Genomic DNA, 19,292 nt, shown 5'->3' with positions numbered 1-19,292 from the left:
AGGCATATATACACGTCTGAAATGCATTGTTGGGAACCACGGTAACCAAAGTAAACGTTCCGAAAGTAATTGTTGAGGGCCCCAAAACCATTGTTGCCCGGCAGTTTTTTGCCCATTTCGGGCATTTGCCCAGCTCTGACGAACTTTTAAAGTAGCCTACGGTTCAATCCCGGACCTGTTTGGTATATATGCAAAATCTGGCGACGATCGGTCTAAAACTGTAGATTTGTATAAAGAGCATACATACATACTTTCACATTTATATATAAGATGTATCGATATTTTTCAACACCTAATCAAATCTTATAAAAATAAATCCTTAATCTTACCAGCCATCAATAGTCGTAGTCCTAGATATGTTTATATAAATTTGTAAAAAGAGGAACAGGAAGTCTGCCTACAAGCATATAAATCAATTTAAAAAAATTATAATGAATCGTGGTCTAAAAAAGAAACGAAGTATAAATTAATGTTGTAGTGTCCTTAGCACGTCTGGACCAATCACGATGCGCTAACCAAAGTCCGTTGGATGTCACAAGTTGGAGTCACGAGCAAGAAGGACGTCACGAGGGACAGAGCTTTTGGCGAAACTGAATTTCGCTAAATAACTCGCTGGGCGCTATTTAGTTGAATTATAAAAGTCGTATCCTTCTCTTTTACGATCTTATTCACAAAAGATGATGGAAATCCCATTGAAAAAATTAACTTGGCTCTTAGGACTTTTTTAAAAGCAATAAAATAAAAATTTAAAACAAGAATCGAAAAAAAAAAACCATCTGAAAAAAGAACATCACTCAACTTCGCCAAATGTAAATTTCGTCAAGTATTTCACTATGAGTGTCGTAATGGTTCATCACTCATTGTGACCAATCACGATGCGCTAAATTCTTTATAATGTATCTAAGAACGTAAGGTTTGCTTATACGGGTCCTACTCCGAGTCAGCCAATGTTCGATAATCCAGGTGTTTTAGCTCGATCCAGGCGCACTATGCTGTTTCATAAGTACCTTGCATCTTTATTCCCATGGGCAAATAGAACAATTTGTCCAAGAATAACTTGGACAACAACAATTCCAACCTCACAGACGGAACCCTTCTTATCGAATCACAATTTTCTTTGAGGTTTGGACCGTGTCCCTATTGTCCTTTCTTTGATGCCATTCACCACCCGAACATCTTTTACTCGAAATACAAAAACAAAAAAATCTATTTTGTTTTGCTAGCACCCATCTTGCATTCTTCGGCTCCTCTCGATTTTTTTCCATTTCCTTCATTTTTCGTCACTTCAAATTTCTTTGCTCACCTTCATCTCATTTCCTATCATTTTTTCTCTCTCTCTTTTTCTTTTCTTTTTTTTTCATTCCATTTTAAACCTTGTTTTAACCAATTTCCATTTCACGTTCGTTATTTTTTTTAAAGAAAAATGAAGAAAATGATTTTTTTTATCGATTTCAGAAAAAATTGCCAGTTTTTGGTTCAGTGTAAAAGGAGGACAGCGGGAAGAATGATTCACTTGGAATCGAAAGGAATTTTTTCGATTTACGGAGAATTCGCCACTAGAAAAATTCACTGACCAACAATTCATCGACGGAAAATTCCCCGCTGGGAAAATTCACAGACATTCGTTCACTTGCTCACTCGATCATTCATTCACTCACTCGAATATTCATTCACTCGTTCGTTCATTCACTCACTCGAATATTCATTCACTCGTTCGTTCATTCACTCACTCGAATATTCATTCACTCGTTCGTTCACTCATTGAATCATTCATTAACTCGATCGTTCACTTACTCGTTAGATCATTCATTCACTTACTCGTTCGATCATTCATTCACTTACTCGTTCGATCATTCGTTCACTTATTCGTTCGATCATTCATTCACTCATTCCCTTGTTCACACTTGATCATTCATTCATTAACTCATTCACTTGTTCACACTTGATCATTCATTCATTCACTCATTCGCTTGTTCACACTTGATCATTCATTCATTCACTCATTCACTTGTTCACACTTGATCATTCATTCATTCATTCACTTGTTCACACTTGATCATTCATTCATTCACTAATTCACTTGTTCACACTTGATCATTCATTCACTCATTCACTTGTTCACACTTGATCATTCATTCATTCACTCATTCACTTGTTCACACTTGATCATTCATTTATTCACTCATTCACTTGTTCACACTTGATCATTCATTTATTCACTCATTCACTTGTTCACACTTGATCATTCATTTATTCACTCATTCACTTGTTCACACGTGATCATTCATTCATTCACTCATTCAATCGCGCAATCCCTCACTCATTCACTTGCTCAATCGACCATTCATTCATTCACTCGATCACTCATTCATTCACTCAATCGCCCATATTCACTCCCTCATCCATTCATTCATTCCCTCATCCATTCATTCATTCCCTCATTCGTTAATTCTATCCCTCATTCATTCATTCAACATTTCATTCAACATTTCATTCTAATCAACATGCAAATCCGGAATCGGAAGATGCAGGACGTCATCCTGTCTTAAGATGTTATGGTTGTAGGGAACCTGGTGTTACCAAGTCCCGATGCCGAACTTGTAATCCTCCAATGGATAGACCTGGACCCAGTGTCAACGCTTTGGACTTATACAGTTTATCATCCCATCCTAATACGGAATCGGAAGATGCTAGTAGCAGTCATGTTCTAAGATGTTACGGGTGAGGAGAACCTGGTGTCGTCAAATCCCGATGTCGAACGTGCAATCCTGCCACGAACACCCCAGAAGTTAGTGTCAACGCCTTGGACTTTTACAGTTTCTCAACCGAGAGACGTCAAAGAAATGCTATCGAAGTCATGATCTGTCATAACCGTGGAGCAGTGTGTGCTGACATTGGGGCTACACATTCGGTGGCAGGGGAGAAGCTATACCATCTCTTACAAGAACACGGTTTGCCCTTTTTCCGCAAAACTATCGTTATGAGACTAGCCGATGGATATGCTCGTAGAGCCGAAGTCCTAACAACGACTGCGAACATCAACGTCCAAGGTAAAGTGGTCACCACCGAATTGATGGTGCTTCTACACGCCAGAGAAAACCAAACCCTTCTCGGTGTGGACTCTCGGATATGCCAGGATCGTCCTGGACGTTCAGCAAGGAAAGTAGAAGCACCTGAGAAGCGACATCTGTTAGTCAAAAGCCCATCTGAAAGCAGTGCCCTCCTGGCACTACCTGCTGAGTCATCATCGTGCCGAATTCGTGAAGATAAAGGTACCCATCTTATTTCTCAGCAAAGAGAACTTGATTCTTTCCCGGCTGAATTCAAAGGATGTTTCAAGCCAGGGGGAGGCTCGTCACCTTTCATCGAGCAGCGATAACTTTATTCCTTCTCAGCAGAATCCCAAAGATGCTCCAAGTCAGAGGGAGGAAGACCTTTCCTCGAGCACCAGATCAACATGAGTGGTGATGACAGGGTATACCACTGCAGAGGTGGTCCTGGAGAAGACTATGAAAAGTGTCGTGTATCAAATTCTCGCTCGACCTTGCGAGGAAGACATGCTTGCTATAACTGCGGTCGACGTGGACACGTTACCCGAAGATGTTGGGATCAGATAGTATGTTACCAGTGTAAAAATCGTGGTCATATTGCCCGTAACTGTCCAGGCAGCCACGCTGATAAGCTATCCAGCCCAATTGGTAAAGGAGCCAGCCAAGCAGTGTGAGCTGTTGAACTTCATTGTAGTGGGGAAGAGTTCACGGACTCTCCGCGAGTCCAAACGTGGGAATGATGTTTTGGATAAGATCATTGAAAACGTTTAACCTACTCAGAAAGCTGAAGATTTCCTAAACGGGGGTGAAACAAGAACTCGTCTTGAATCCCGTAAAGCAGTACCGATTCCAAAGGGAGTTGACTCCACTACGAGATGCTGAGACCACAACCATGGTTACCTGGACCCCAAGAGAGTGGCATTCTTCAAAAATGCATCCGAACCCTAGTGGGCGTCCTGAGAACCGGTGCGATTCAAGGACCGAACTTCGACCTGACACAAGAGTGTCGGCAGTTGCCCGGAGCTTCCCGCTGTGTCCGTCAGGAACTACTCCCAAAGGAAAAGTGGCTCTTACTGGCTCCTCGCCGAGACGTCGTCGGAGCCAGAGGGGGAGATTGTAACGAATCTATTTTTCCAGTATGAACATTTTTACTAAATCTCTGTGGCCTTACAGCACATGCTGTGGCCTTACAGCACAACAATGCGCTTTGTTTGTTTATACGTTGTTAAAAGAAGGTGAGAAGAGAAAATCTATCTTTCAAGAGAAGAGAACGTGAGTTGAGATGTGGCTTCCGTCCTGGAAGGTTGTGTGTTTTGAGTGTGCTTTGAAATACAGTCTTTTTCTATAAGTTCCGCAGTTTCGTGCATAAATTGGAAACTCCTTCAATATCAAGTGTCCAGGAATATTCCGCCACCTCACGGAAAAGAGACGCAACCTCGACACGATGTTAATTTTTTTAAACTTCTCAAATTTGTTATATAAGTAACTATTTATCATTAGGATTGGGAATCGATTAAAAATTTTTTACTGGTTAATCAAAACATGTTAATACAGTTCCTTTCATATATTTTGAATCAACTTCTATGCAATTACATTCATGTCATAGTATTTTATCATGCGCTCAAGCTGTTTTCAATTTTTTGAAAACTTCTTGCTTTTGCGTTTTTTTTTTTTTTGTTTTTTTTTGAAAATTTACAAAAACTACGCATCAGAGATATGTAAAAATTTATACACTGGTATAGGATAGCACATACAATCAAGAACATGTGCAAAAAATTTGAAATAAATTAATGGTTAAATAGTATTTTTAATGGCGTTCTATGAAAGCATAGTTTTTCCCCATGATAAAAGGTATGAGACCCCTTAATAGAAGTTATAATTATAAATGGGAAGCCATTTTTTATTCATTTCACACACCTATTCGGCAGATGTGAACAAATATAGGAATACGTGAAATTCAGGTTGCCCGCTTAAAGCAATCAATTTAATATACTGAACATAATTTTGTCACAAATCCTGAAATTTCTTTACTCTCTTGGACCATGTATGTGTGTGTGTTTCTTTCTTTCTTTTAAATCGGTTATCTTAGATCGCTAACTGATTTTGAAACTACTTTCAATCGTAATGTCGCTTATTTTCCTCGAAACTCCCCCCAAATGGTACTTGTGAGGAGCTGGTGCTTCGTAGAATACGAAAAACTACTATTCAAGTGGGAATGATAAATTTTGGTCCTATTTACTAAAACTCTCATCAAACTCAATTCGAAGCTGAAATCATGTTTTCGGTGAAAAATTCGAAAAATTCGATCAAAAAATATCGATTTTCAAATATTTTTAAATATGGTCACTCCCCGAATTTTTTTTTTTTAATTCACAAATACATGCACACGTATTACAAACAAACACTTTGTATTTTTTTTTCTCTTACAACACAATTGTTATATTTACTAGATATTTGTTCAAATATTTATTAGATATGTGTTCGAGAAGTTATCCATACTTAGAAAAGCATGGGTATCCAAGATCGTGCATCAACCCTTTTAAAGACGGATTAACTTCAGAAATGATGTGAGGATTGACTTTGAAGAAGCATGATTTTTGTGTTCATATAATTTATTCTCCAATTATTTTTGATGAATTGTGATGAAGTGATGAAGCTGCAGCGATGACAATGGTCCTTGTTCATATCTGTCCGAATTCTCTCTGGCGGCCAATAGCGAATTCAAGGTACGATAAGTAGCCATCTTGGTCGATGTCTTCTTCCTTTAATATCTTGTCGATCAGCTCTGTATCAGAAATATATAAATATATGTTTTAACGAGGTAGTATAGAACTGACTATAATATAACGACGTGAGAACATTCTTAAAAAAATATTACTATGATTTCCTATCATTATGATCTAATACAGAGGGTGTCAATATGGCCACTCCTACAAGACGCGGGGCCCGGTGCGAAAATACTAGCGGGGCCTGGTGTGTCTCAATTTCAAGGCACGAAAAATGTTTAGGTCCTCCACCGTTACTCCAAATTCTATATATTTTGTGGGGAAAGAGGTACTCGTTATCCATTATTTCAGAATGTAAAGGAATGCTGAGAAATACACACACACAAAACTTCAGACACACAAAACACAATTAAATGTACATTTACCCAAAAAAAAATTTATAAAAAAATTCAACACACTGAAGGTAATTTTGAACTAACGAGAAAAACAATTCCCAAAATTGATGAAAATTTTAGAACTGATGAAAGTTACAAATATAAATGAAAAAATAATTCCATCACTAATGAAAATTCAGAATTTATGACAGAGATAACTTAAGAATTGATGAAAATTTAGTACTGATGAAATAAATTATTGATGAAAATTCAGAATTAACCAAAGAAATAATTCCAAGCTGTGATGAAAGAAGTAATTCCAGAACTGACGAAAATTGAAAATTAATGAAATTAATAATTTCAGAATTTATGAAAATTCAGAAGGTATGAAAAAATCTAGAATTAACGGTATAAATAAATCTAGAATTAACGGAATAAATAAATCTAGAATTAACGGTATAAATAAATCTAGAATTAACGGTATAAATAAATCTAGAATTAACGGTATAAATAAATCCAGAATTCATGAAAATTTAAAGTTCATTCCAGAAATAATTTAAGAACTGGTGAAAGCCTCCGATAATTTACCGTGAGCGCGGAGAGCCTCACAAAGCGCAGCACCCGGTGCCGGCCACACTTTTTACTTCACCAACTCTGGCTACATTACTATATTGTAATTTACTGCCATTAATGAGTTGGAAATGAAGGTGCCATCTATCAGCAGTAGTCTCAAAGTTCGTTAGGGAAAATATCTTACCTATAGTCTCCAACGGGTTCCGAACCTGGAAAGGAAACCTTCACGGCGATAGACGAGCATCTTACCAGCACACCACTCGGGCGCTCTACTCTAGTCTTTGAAGCTTACATACTGCGACCGCACCTGACGCACGCCTAAGGGCGATTCTGGGTGTCCATTCATTTCAGTATTTTTGGTGACGTTAGAAGAAAAACTATTTACTCTCTAATTGTATTTGCCGATTAGCGTTAAATATTTTTCAATGTTAGGTAGTATTCATCAGCGGATTTTATTTTGTACAATTTCCCTGTTCCGCGAAGGTCAGCCATCTTGGATTTTTGAGATGAGTGTGTCTATTATTTCTTTTATTTTCTTTTAAATTTCATTTGCGTATATATATTCGGATCGATTTAAATTTTTTTACTCTCTTTCGCTTTTATTTAAACTCTGCTAAGTTTTTGAATTGATTTGTTCGTATGTATTTTATAATCTACGGGTGCCTATTTGCTCGTGCTAATTGGCAAAAATCTCGTTCTGTGTTTTGGCCATTTTGTTGTTTTCCCCCGATTTTTTGATGAACAATTTTTTCTGTATATTTTTGTTTCGGAGATTTTCGGCGTAATGTAGAAAACAGCATAGTTTTAGTTTTCTGGTATTTTTGGTAATTGGTATTTACTTCTTTAGGTCTAATACTAGAGTTTCCGAATTCCCGACATTTTGAAGCCTTCGAGAATCGGGAACGGGAAATCATATTTCCTGAGAATTCTTGGGGAATTAACGAAATCACGTATTTACAGTTAAACCCCGTTTATATGACTCTCTCCGTTTATACGACGTTATTTTCAGCCTCGATTACTCTTTATACTTTTTAAAGTTAAAATATTGCCTTTATGCGCCACACAACTTCAATTACACGACGTCTTCACGACACATGAATCCCATATTTTATAATTAATTGATTAATATTATTTATAATATTAATTAATTATTATTTAATTATTATATTTATATTACTATAATCATTGGCGTACCCAAAGGGGGGTTTTGGGATTCTAACCCCCCCCCCCTCAAGCCGAGATTATATAGTGTTATTTTGCCGGAAAAAAGAAAAGTCTCCCCTTGAGAGAATTCTTCGTACGCCTATGAGACTATAATATTAATTTCCCATGCAGGGCGCGGTAGCCCGGTCGATAAGATACTCGACTAACGTACCGAAGGATGTTTAGAGGTGTCGCGAGTTCGATACCCGGCTCGTCCTTGTCAGAAAACTTTCCTGACACAGGGGTACGACAACAATTGGCGTCTTGACCGCAGCAAAAAAATTGCTACCGCAGGGAATTCCCCATCGAGGAGTTAGCGCACCAACCTCTCGATGAGTATAGAAAACAAGCCCGTCGTACGGAATGCGCAATAAATTGTAGGTCTAATTAGCCCTCGTGTGCAGAAAATGACCGTGTTGCGACAAAAATGATCAATTATCCATGCAGTTAAATGTAGAAGGTTGTGTACGCGACTCTCCTGGTGACGGCCCTGGCGCCAGGTCCTGAATTTCATTGCAGTTTGGACGGGCTACGCAAAACTTATTGTAGATTAACTTAAATTTACGCAGCATGTGTGTGTGAAATTTTATTTTCTCTAATTTTCTCATAGTTAGCAAAGGAAAAAAAGAATGCCTTACCTTTTGTATAGCTTGAGTTACAACTTGCCTATGTAGCACTGAGGTGGTTTTATTCCAGTTATACTTATCACATGCTTACACATCACTCTTAATCCTACTGATAAATATAATAATCCATACCCACTAACAGAGAATAAGCATTCGAGAATTCTGCGTTTTAAACTGCGTCTAAACATTCGCGATTTGTAGCTTCAACTATATAAAGTGATTTTTCCTCCACTTGTACATCACGGTTTCCCCCCCCCCTTTTTTGGCATTTAAACGATCGTTGGCAGTGGTCATTCCACTTAAAAGCACCCACCTTCTTCGCAATCGATCTTTTATTTTCGAGTAGGATTGCTTAAAAAACAGAGGGTCAAAAAATTGGGCAGCGTGAAGCCATAAAACTTCCTCTCTCGAACACCTGCAGGTGATTAGACGAAAAAGACAAAATGGATAAGTTTTTAAATATTAAGGTAGCGGAGAGAGGAAAGGTAAGAGAAAGTATAGGAGGGTATTATACGCAGTTATTTTCCATGGAAAAAGTAAGGTAATTAAAGTAAAGGGTGCTGATGAGTGAAGAAAATATATTACATGTTTGAATTTGAATAGCAGAGAGCTTCCGACTTTTGTAGAAATGGAAGGACCCCACTCATAGAATAATTGGGATAGCTATTGACGCGCTATAACACATTCAGAAATCACTACAGGCATAGAATGGTAACACCATGGCTTTTTTTCAGATCTTATCTCCTTCGCTCATCTCTCGTGTTTCCACGTCCCAAAAACAGTATTAGGATTTCATAGTAGGCAGGGTTGATAGTACAGTTCACACGAACTGGAAGCCCTCTCTTCCCCCAATCTATTCTTCCTTCCCCCATATTTTTTCCCAAATAATGCTATGCTATAGCTATAGAAGATTACAATAGTAACTTTCAAGCAGATTGTTAGCGATAGAAGCAGCTATACAATACGCAAAGCGAGCCGCTGTGGTGGTCGAGTGGTTATAGTGACGGACTCGCGATGCGAGGATCCGGGTTCGAACCCCACAGTGGTGGTTGGCTGAAGTTGGTTTTCTGTGGTTCCCAACTTCAAGGCGCAAATGCGAGCCGATCTCCCCGTTAAAAAGTCTCGCCACAGAGAGCAACAGTCCTACAACGATAAATCATTCAATCATAACACTTCACTCATAGTTAGAAAAACTAGTGGCAGATGGCAGCACTACACATAACAAGCATTACAGAGAAACAACAAAACTTCACGTCAGGTTTCACTACACGTACACGCACATTCCCGCATGTACCGATTCGTTGGGGGTTCCGCGGGGTGCATGTGTGGTGTAGTAGTAGTAGGTAGGGCCTCCAAAAAATGGCTCGGGGATCCATGATGTTCTTAAGTCAGCCACCTCGTTGGGCAATTTGCCTGTTGTACTTGTAAATCAAACACACTGATTCCAATGCGCCTACGTATAGTGGCGCGCACCGCAGTACAGCGGGAATTCCGCGATAACCGATAAGAGCAGCGCATTCAAGATATTTTGTTTTCGCCGCTCTGCTCGATTGTGTGTAGCTTCAAGATGGTCGTCGAAGGGCTTGTTTTCGCTGTTAAAAAGCGGTAGTGAGGTCAAAAAAGTCACCATCAGTGCTCGACGTACTTCAAAATGGTATGGGCGATCAAATGGAAACAGCAAGTACCGAATAATTTTCATACATTTCCCGTCAAACCTTTTTCGTGCGTACGTGCTTAACCAAACCGAAAATGATTTATATTTTGAGTTTATAATATTTATATTTTGAGTTTTAAGTTAATTTATCGTGCACCGTGTGTGGGAAAATGTATTTGAGTAGTCTGAATTAAAAATCATGCATGTTTCTGGGGAAAAATTGGCGAGTTTTATTTTTTTGTTTATTTTCTATCTACCGTCAATATTTCCATACTGGAGAAGCGTACCGAATCAGAAGGCTAAGAACATAGTGGGAGCGGCGAGCAAAGCGACGAAGGAGAGAGAAGAGAAGCGAAATTAGAATATAGCTGTGAGCAAGAAACACAGTAAATCGGCCCGCGCAATGTTTTAAATCACTTGAATACCCGCGGCACATTTACATATCACAGCACCTGCTTCTGCGGCGCTGTTCCAGATTACTTTATTAGGTTGCCCGTGGCACGTTTTCAAATCAACGAAGTGGTCCACACTCTCGTAAAAGTCACATCCTCGCCTCAAAGTTTGGCTGAAATGATGCGTATTCCGATAAAAAATACTCCTGAAATTCACAAAATTCAACGTTTCATAGCTCAGTCGATTTTGGGAGAAAGAGATTGAATTTTTTTGTTTAAAATGGCGGTTCCGGAAAAATGTTCTATTGAGTATGACGAGACACACACACACACACACACACACACACACACACACACACACACACACACACAGAGAGAGAGAGAGAGAGGGGGGGGGATCATTACAAAATATTGAATTATTAACTTTTCAGAAATAATTTTTTTACTAAAATGTCTTCTAAAATAATGGGTGACAACATTGGAAGCATTTTTTAATTATCCTTACGGGCGTCCTCTTCAAATTTCTCGTTCCACCAGCGTTGAACATAGATTGGGACTTCACTATCTGCATTATCAGAAGATGGCGCTTCCTTTTCCCTTTGGCCCATGACATGGTTGATGGCAGCCAGCATTTCCAATCCGTCCAGCTTACCATTCGAGTCGAGATCATGAAGCCTGAAAAATTCATTTATTGCTTTATTTACAACGTGAAAAAGAGAACTTTCTTAAAAATGACAAATAAAACATAATTCAATTAATTCCCTCTTGCATAAAAAATATCTCTCGATACTTATATTTTTCCACCTTTGCATCATTATACACTAGTGGCTCAAACTGAGCGCAACTGTGCTTTGTGTAATTCGTGGCGCCTAGTCAGAGCGTTCACGGAGACGTAATACCCATGTGTGATAAGGTATATGAAGAATAAATATCACAGAGTAAGATATATCCAGATCATTGTACGACGAGAGTCAGTCTGCTGGGTAAATTGAGATTCGTCACTGAATACTGCGTTATCACACTGGCTCTGAGTCAAGTTATGATATTTTTGACCCCAACGTAAACGGACGCGCATTTCGTGTATATGTCAGCAGTATACAAACTTCTACGAGACTGAGATATAGTTTGACGAATTATAGTTTTGTCCAGGTCTCCAGTAAAAGGTTTTCGTGGAAACTCTTGCCCTTATATATAACAATTCCCAGTGCTACAGAAAACTAGCTGTCAAGCAGGCGTATTTCTTTTACGCCTTGCAGTCAATGGCAGATATTATAGCTCAGATGTGGTAATTCGCGAACAATCTGCTGCTAGTCTTGTGCTGTGGTGCTGGTATGTCTTGTGTTTTGATGCTTTGCCTGAAAACGACACATTCTGGCACATTCACAAATTCTCAAGCAACTGTCAGAAAAAAAATGAACACCGAAACTAGATTTGAAACAAGCTTATACACAATTCTACATAATATGATATAAAGAAACAATCGAAGTAACATGAAAATTTCCTTTACATACTGAAAATAATAATTTTCCATATCTATAGCGTTTAGCCTCTCGGAAAAGTCAGGATTATAGATATCTTGCAAATCTTCTTTGATGTGTCTAGAAAATGACGGACGAAAGGATAAATCATGTAAGAATTATGCAACAGCGTCGAGAAAGCAACGATTAATAATAAGTAGAGCCCAGAAGTTTAGGCACTAAAAATGGTTGAAATGGGCGGGCAAAAAGGCACTTAAAATGCTTAAAATAGGCACTAAAAAGGGCATTTATAATTTTTGAAAGGAAGAAAAATAACTAAAAATAAAGATATTAATTGTCCAAAAATAGCTGAAAAATCGGTTGCACTTAATCGTCTACTGCTTTAATTATACTTTATAATAACTGCATTATTATCAAAGTTAAATTAATTTTAAGCCCAAAACAAAATGTTTGTAGATCCTCAGGATTAGGCCTATTCCAGTGCCATCATTACCAGACGCGGAGCCCGAAGAGAAAATGATCTGTGGGACTCCTTCGAGTTGCGAATAATTCTCGTTTATTTGTTGTATTATTTGGAATAATCATTATCATTTCTATAGTTGAGACATGGCTATCTTGTTCGATTTTTAGAAAACAAAAGTTAACTTCTTTCTTATATTACCACGTATGCGGGACTCCTTCAAGCGGGGGTCCTGTGTGGTCGCATCTGTCAAACGTCCCTGTGGGCCAGTCTGGTTAATTTAATCGAATACTAAATATGTATCAAATACAAATACAAATACAACGCCACAACAGGCAAACCGCCCAACGAGGTGGCTGACAAGAACATCATGGATCCCCGAACCCTTTTTTACCCTACCTACTACTGCTACACCACACATGCACCCCGCCCACAACCCCCCGCGGAACCCCCAACGAATCGGTACATGCGGGAATGTGCGTGTACGTGTAGTGAAACCTGACGTGAAGTTAAACAGTTAAACAGTCAAGGAAACAGTTATTTTCCGGATATTATGCTGAGGTGAACTCGGGAAGAAAAGTCATCAAGTCTCCGCCGGGACACGAACCCAGGCCCTCTTGCATACCGGGCAAGCATGCTACCATCTACACCACTGAATGAACGCCAGAACTTTGCCACTGGACTTATCCCGTTGCCGAGATCTCTTCCAGCCCAGCTTCGTGGCAGAGTCTGGAACACTTTATTTAGTGTCAAAAAAAAAACATACAAACTTTTTTACAACATATTTTCCCCGGACAATTGGGTACTGTCGCGATTAACAAATTTTGTGGTGATTACAGACGAGATAGGGTTGGGAGTTGGAGAAGTTTCGGGGTTTAGTTAAGATGAATGTACACATATTAGGATGGAGGTATGTTTTAAAAGCAATTGAGCGCCCCCCCCCCTCCTCCATGCCATCTCATCTGTTATCTTACACTTGCCATATTATATACACAGGATACAAAAAGAAAAAGAAATGAGAATCTTATTGTGAAATAATATATATATATCCATCGGAGCGAGTCATCTCGCTTAACACCTTATTGGTGAGCAAATGGGTTTGATAACTTGCGACTAGAAGCCAGCATCAGTTTTATGGGTTGAGTTCACTCGCTCCGGTGGATTTAATGAAAATATACAAAATAGAAGTATTGTGTGGGGGAATATATACAATTAAGGAGCACCCGTGGCATCTCGCTTGGCACCTTATTCGGTGAGCAACATGAATCCAACAATATGAGTACGCACTTGTGTTGTGGACATGAAATGCATGGACAACTTGAATGGAGGAAAGAGAAATACACACATTTATATACATATATATAACTGCCAGGTCGAGTCGTCTCGTCCTAAGCCTATTTTGGTGAGCAATGTCGGCTTGATTTAAATGGGGGATTGTCTGGAGACATCTACACCACTGGAGACATGACCCTGCTTTCCTTATTTCACGCCCTGTGGCGTGAGGCGCTGAAGTAGAGGCATTAGTAGACTCTCTTAACTTCAGGAAATGGCCCCCGGGTGGGACGGTATACAAATACAAATAAATACAAATACAAAGCCACAACAGGCAAATTGCCCAACGAGGTGGCTGCATCAAAGATCCCCGAGCCCCTACCTACTACTGCTACAGGGTCCCAGAGCCATGTTGTTTTGCTCCTATCCCGCCTTGTATGAGCCATGACGTCAATTCATAACCTCTTGGGACAGCTATCGGTCAGCTATACACATACAACGCAGTCCAATGCCTCAGCGAAACATTATGTAAAGCGTGTGGGGAGAAAAAAAAATCTAGTTTTCCTCTGCTTTTCTGACACACGGCTGCGTTTTTATCTCAAACAAAATCATTCACACCTAACGCCATCTGGTCAAATCAAAGTTAATGCATGGCAACACCGATCTCTCAGATCACTTATTTACGTCTAAATGGGACTGGAGTACGTGGAGGGCTTTCTGATGATAATTAATATTGGGAGTTGGAAAATTTTAAAAAAGTCCAATTCTTTTGAAGTTTTCAGTGCTCAAAATATCTACGTTTTACAGATTATGGCCTCTAAAATTCACTAATAAATGTAAAACTATGTTAAAATAGGCATTTATATGCCATGAAAATTTCAAAAAAGGCATTTTTGCCAAAAAAGTTTAAAAATAGGCAAAGAAAGGTATTTATGGCATTTTTCTTGAACTTCGGGGCTCTAATAATAAGGTATTACGAATCTAGTTAAACCGTGATATAAAAAGTTTCACATGAAAAGCGTTAACTGTGTTTTGAACTAATTTTTTTTTGCTGATTTCAGATCTAATCTTAAAAGATAACCATTGGGCCCATTTTTCTGTTATGTTGTGTTTAATGTTTTTACTATCTTTCAAAATTTGTCACTGTAGTTCCGGTTTTGTTGCAAGAGTGAATTGTTGAAAAGTAGGGTAAAATCTACAACTTATTTTGCCATAAACTAACTACTTCCTTAAAAGACTGTTGGTTTTGTATAACTAGAGTGGGGGATTTTTTCAAAACATAATAAGACAAAAATAAAGTATTTAAATTTTTTGCCGCAAACTTATCGGCATCGTGATGGCCTAGGCTCGATTCCTGCAGTTTCTCCGCAGAGAGCAGGCAGGCTGACAATCCGATTTTTACGAACCGCGAAAATTCTTTCATCAACCATTTTCATTTTCAGTTCAGAAGATAGATAGCAGCACTTTTGGAACGCAGCACACTCATGCCTCAGACATCATATGCTCATATGTGTTTGACTCACTAGCTACGCATTAATTCGCTAGAAGTTCCTCAAAGGAATGTTATAAAAGCTAAGATTTTATCCAATAAACTGGGAAGAGATAGTATCACATCTATAAATCCGAGAATTAATATATGGATGCACTTGAACCATCTCGATTCTACATAAACTCCTAATTTATATAACAATAAATAAATCATAATTTGTGCAAAAACATTACGTACGTACATATTTAAATATTAAAATCGTTAATACAAAAAAAAGAAAAAAAAGAGGTAGGCATGTCATAGACACGGCCACAAGTTTTGACATGAATACGTTCTGTGTATCTTGAACCACGTGGTAGGTACTGACTTGATGAAATGGGTTTTGTTGGATTTGTCTTAGGAATATCTATCATACAACACATCATTCGCTTCTATTTGCGTTTCTAGCCTTCCGAGATATAGCAGAAAACAATTATGTTACGAATGTGGGTCGTGGGCCTGGTATCCAGACCAGAATGATACTATTTGTCTTAACGAAATCTGCTGACATAAAAACACTAGTATATTCTGAGTACTTCTAGAGATACGAGAGTTTAAATTATTTCGTTACGCAACTTTTTGCGAGTGCTTCCAGTATCGTCAGATGATTTAAAAGACGTGCTCATGTCAAAATACTGATGTAGATCTTTATAAAGCTATATTTGAATTCAGCACTTCAACATTTTTTTTGAGAATCTTATTTCTCTAATATTATAAACAAAAAGTTAAAAATTATTAATTATATTAATTAGTGTGATTCGTTTTTATTTCGTTATTATTTGACAAGTTTTGTTCCATTTTCATGAAATGAATAAAATTGATCGCGCGGAAAGATCATTTTGACTTACTCGTAGTCACGCAGAAAGTTCTTGTCTTGAAATATGTTCTGGTCTTTCGTACGATCTGGGACATAGTGAGTGTGAGAATCATGACGACCTGTGTGACATTCCGCAACAACAGCCATGACGAGGACCAGCGAAAGACACTTCACACTCACCATCCTCACTTAAGAAAGAAAATAAAATTCGACTCAATTACTGCAAATCAATAGTTTCTCATACATAGACGAATCTCGGTGAGAAGTACTTAATACAAAGTTTCGCTTGCAAGCACGAAATATGTACTGTAAATATTTGTTCCTTGGGACTGGGCCATAATTATGATTTTTAGCGGGGGAAAGGGGCAAACGTTTGCAACTTCCTCCACTGTTTTGGTTTTTCAAGTGGACAGTTTCATAATGATGTTTAATTTGCTGCCTCCACCCTCATGATCACCGCCCGAAGCACGAACCCTTCTCCTGCTAGTTCCAACCTTGCACTAGACCAGTGTTTCTTAACCTGTCTGAAAACAAGGACCAGTAAAATGTCCGGAACGATTTGACGGACCACTTGTGTCCCGTATTACGGAGCATTACCTTCAATTTTCTTTGCTTCGATTTTTGTTCATATTTGTCCCGTTTTTTTCAACGATACTTAATTGAATTTGTAATATTTGCTAAAGTCGTAAATACACACCGCATTCTCATAATATAAATTGTATTACGACAATTATGGTAAAAATTATAAATATTCATCTCGCATATTTGTCCGGTTTAACGTTTTGCTCTCAATTTTTTTGGAATTTTAATTACGATTGGGTGATTGTGCCTACTGCTGGAAATGTTTTTTGATGGCAATTGGTGATGTCCCGTTTACGGATTCTCATTTATGTGATCCTAGTTTAAAGAATTTTATTTCTCCCAATGAAATATAGTCATTTAGATCATTTGAATATTTTTTTCGTGAAATATATTTTTTATTGCGATTGCAGCAGTCCTTTATTATACCATCCTTCAGCAATTTTAGCAGTAATCAGTAAGTTGCATTTACAGCAAGAAAATTGGAATTTTTGGCAAAAGTTAGTGATATCCAGTATTAAGGATCACAATTTCCTGCTCAATCTCGTCCATGATACATGGTAAACTTGACTGTGAAGGCATAATTTTATTTGAATCCATATGAATATAGCTAATATCTATTATATACAACAGGTGTATAATTTTATCAAGTCTGCCTGCGGAGCACCTCTGATCCGTGGACTATAGGTTGAGAAACGCTGCACTAGACTACATTTGAAATTATAGCAATACCTTCTTGTTTAATGCGAACGTATAAACCCCAAACGGTTAAGGTGAATTGGCATTTGCCCTACAAATATACCGATTCTTAACGACCCCTTATTTAAGCCCTTTCACGAAGATGTCTACTAATATCAGCATTTTTCCTTATTTGTGAAATAGGTAGACTCGCCCCCCCCCCCTCCAGCCATCCCCGTTTGTTTCTGATATTTGAGGCTCTACTGTACTATGAAAGCGGGGAGGAGAAGCATTCATTTTATGAGCAAAGATGAAGTTTAAAAAAATTGACTGATAAGTTGCTGACACCCATTTATTACACAATCGTAAGTAAATGAGGTTAATTTTTTACGTAACTGCTTTCTAGGGTCTTTCAACTTGAAATTACGTTGAAATAAGTGTATCTAAATTTTATACATATAATTTCTATATTTTATGAAATTTTAAAATTACAACTCAAATTTTGCGTGAAAGTAATTAGTCGCAAACAACTCAATGGTACCATCAAACGAGTGCGTCTACACAGCTTCTGCGCAAGTCGAAATTAACGTAGCAAATTATATAGCAAGTCTAACATGAGAGAGCCACTCTTTTACTCTATGATATTCTCCTGACTATATTTACAATTTAAAAATCTTTGAAATTTCCGTACTTAGTAATTTGAAATTGCATATTAAAAAAATTTTTGTTAATGAAAACAACTCGCCACGTTGCTCACTTTTCACTTACCTCCATGTATTCCATTCACGACACGCGAAGGACAAACAGTTAATTTTCTATTCGAGGCCTCAGCGTGTTGTTCTAGATTTCTTATCAGTGGGAAATCACACACCTGTTTTCTCAATTTTTCTCCGCAACTTTTTCTTTTTTCATCACATTAATAGCAACTTCTTTATAAAACATTTATTAGTCGTTTTATCTTTGGCTCACTACAGTAAATATCTATGCTACACACAACTGGAAGAAATATTTTAGCTTTAGAAAAAAGTTATGCCTTGATGTAGGAGAGACTGTAATCTTCTGGCACATTATTTTTAAGACTTTTTTTCTCAGTCAATTTTTACCGTAAAATTGCCCTAAATTAATTTTTACTAATTGTATACTGTATGAAATATCATATAAAAATTTTAAATTACCTTTTTTTTTTTCTTACTGTTACCATGAAATATGGATTTTTGAAAAGACAAAAATGTTCAAGGTATAACAGGGGATCGAATACCTTGAAGCATGGTTGTTGTTGTACCTTGAAACAGGGTAAAATTACAAAGATAAAAAAAAAAACACAAATGTTACAGGGAAAAATAATATAAGTATTCTTTTTTAAATCATATATAGAAGTATAAAAAGTATAAAATATCAAAATAATGACACAAATATGATTATTAGTATACGTAAAAAAAAGTAGCAATAATGGAGGTAGGAACGTATTTATATAGATGAAATATATAATTATTCTTCATTGTACTTGTAAAAACGAAAATTGTTTCTAAATCTTTAGCTCTGTCAGTCCCTTTGATGCTAGGTGATTGCATTAAATATATTATATCCGTGATTTCAACATTTGCTGTATTTGGCACTTTTTCTTCTTTCAAACTGAGCAGAACTCGGGTCTATCGAAATGGACAATTTACTACCGAGTGAGCTGTGTCGGAAATGTAAGTGTGTGTACCTAAACAGTCTGAGCGACTGTATAGTGTTGTGTCTGATTTTTCAGTGCTGCCATCTATGTTTCCGAAGTAAAGTGAGTAAAGTGTAATGATTGAATATTTGTTCCATTCAGGTCTGTTGCTCTCTGTGGCGAGAAGTTTGATGTGAATACGTCATTTAAATCATCTGACGATAC

At 37.7% G+C, this 19,292-nt stretch overlaps 1 protein-coding gene and 1 long non-coding RNA gene across 2 annotated transcripts in view; one reads left to right on the top strand and one right to left on the bottom strand.

Annotated features, from left to right (window-relative positions):
* The window catches only part of LOC149066958 (uncharacterized), a 154,241-nt gene that overhangs the window by 83,080 nt on the left and 51,869 nt on the right, over positions 1-19,292 (top strand). The window lies entirely within an intron of this gene.
* LOC149066959 (multiple coagulation factor deficiency protein 2 homolog) lies at positions 5,386-18,261 on the bottom strand. Its single transcript, XM_089252982.1, has 5 exons — positions 18,179-18,261; positions 16,185-16,341; positions 12,110-12,196; positions 11,104-11,273; positions 5,386-5,835 (listed from the first exon to the last, which is right to left on the bottom strand). The coding sequence occupies exons 2-5, from the start codon at positions 16,334-16,336 to the stop codon at positions 5,732-5,734; spliced, it is 513 nt and encodes a 170-aa protein (XP_089109108.1). The 5' UTR covers positions 16,337-16,341; positions 18,179-18,261; the 3' UTR covers positions 5,386-5,731.

Source organism: Pholcus phalangioides, unplaced genomic scaffold (genome assembly GCF_987345545.1).
Source record: "Pholcus phalangioides strain wild (caught in Gottingen) unplaced genomic scaffold, Ppha-v1.0 ptg000031l_1, whole genome shotgun sequence".
Classification (NCBI taxonomy): Eukaryota; Metazoa; Arthropoda; class Arachnida; order Araneae; family Pholcidae; genus Pholcus; species Pholcus phalangioides.
Note: the sequence above shows the minus strand (reverse complement) of the source record. Positions and strands in the feature narration are given on the sequence as shown.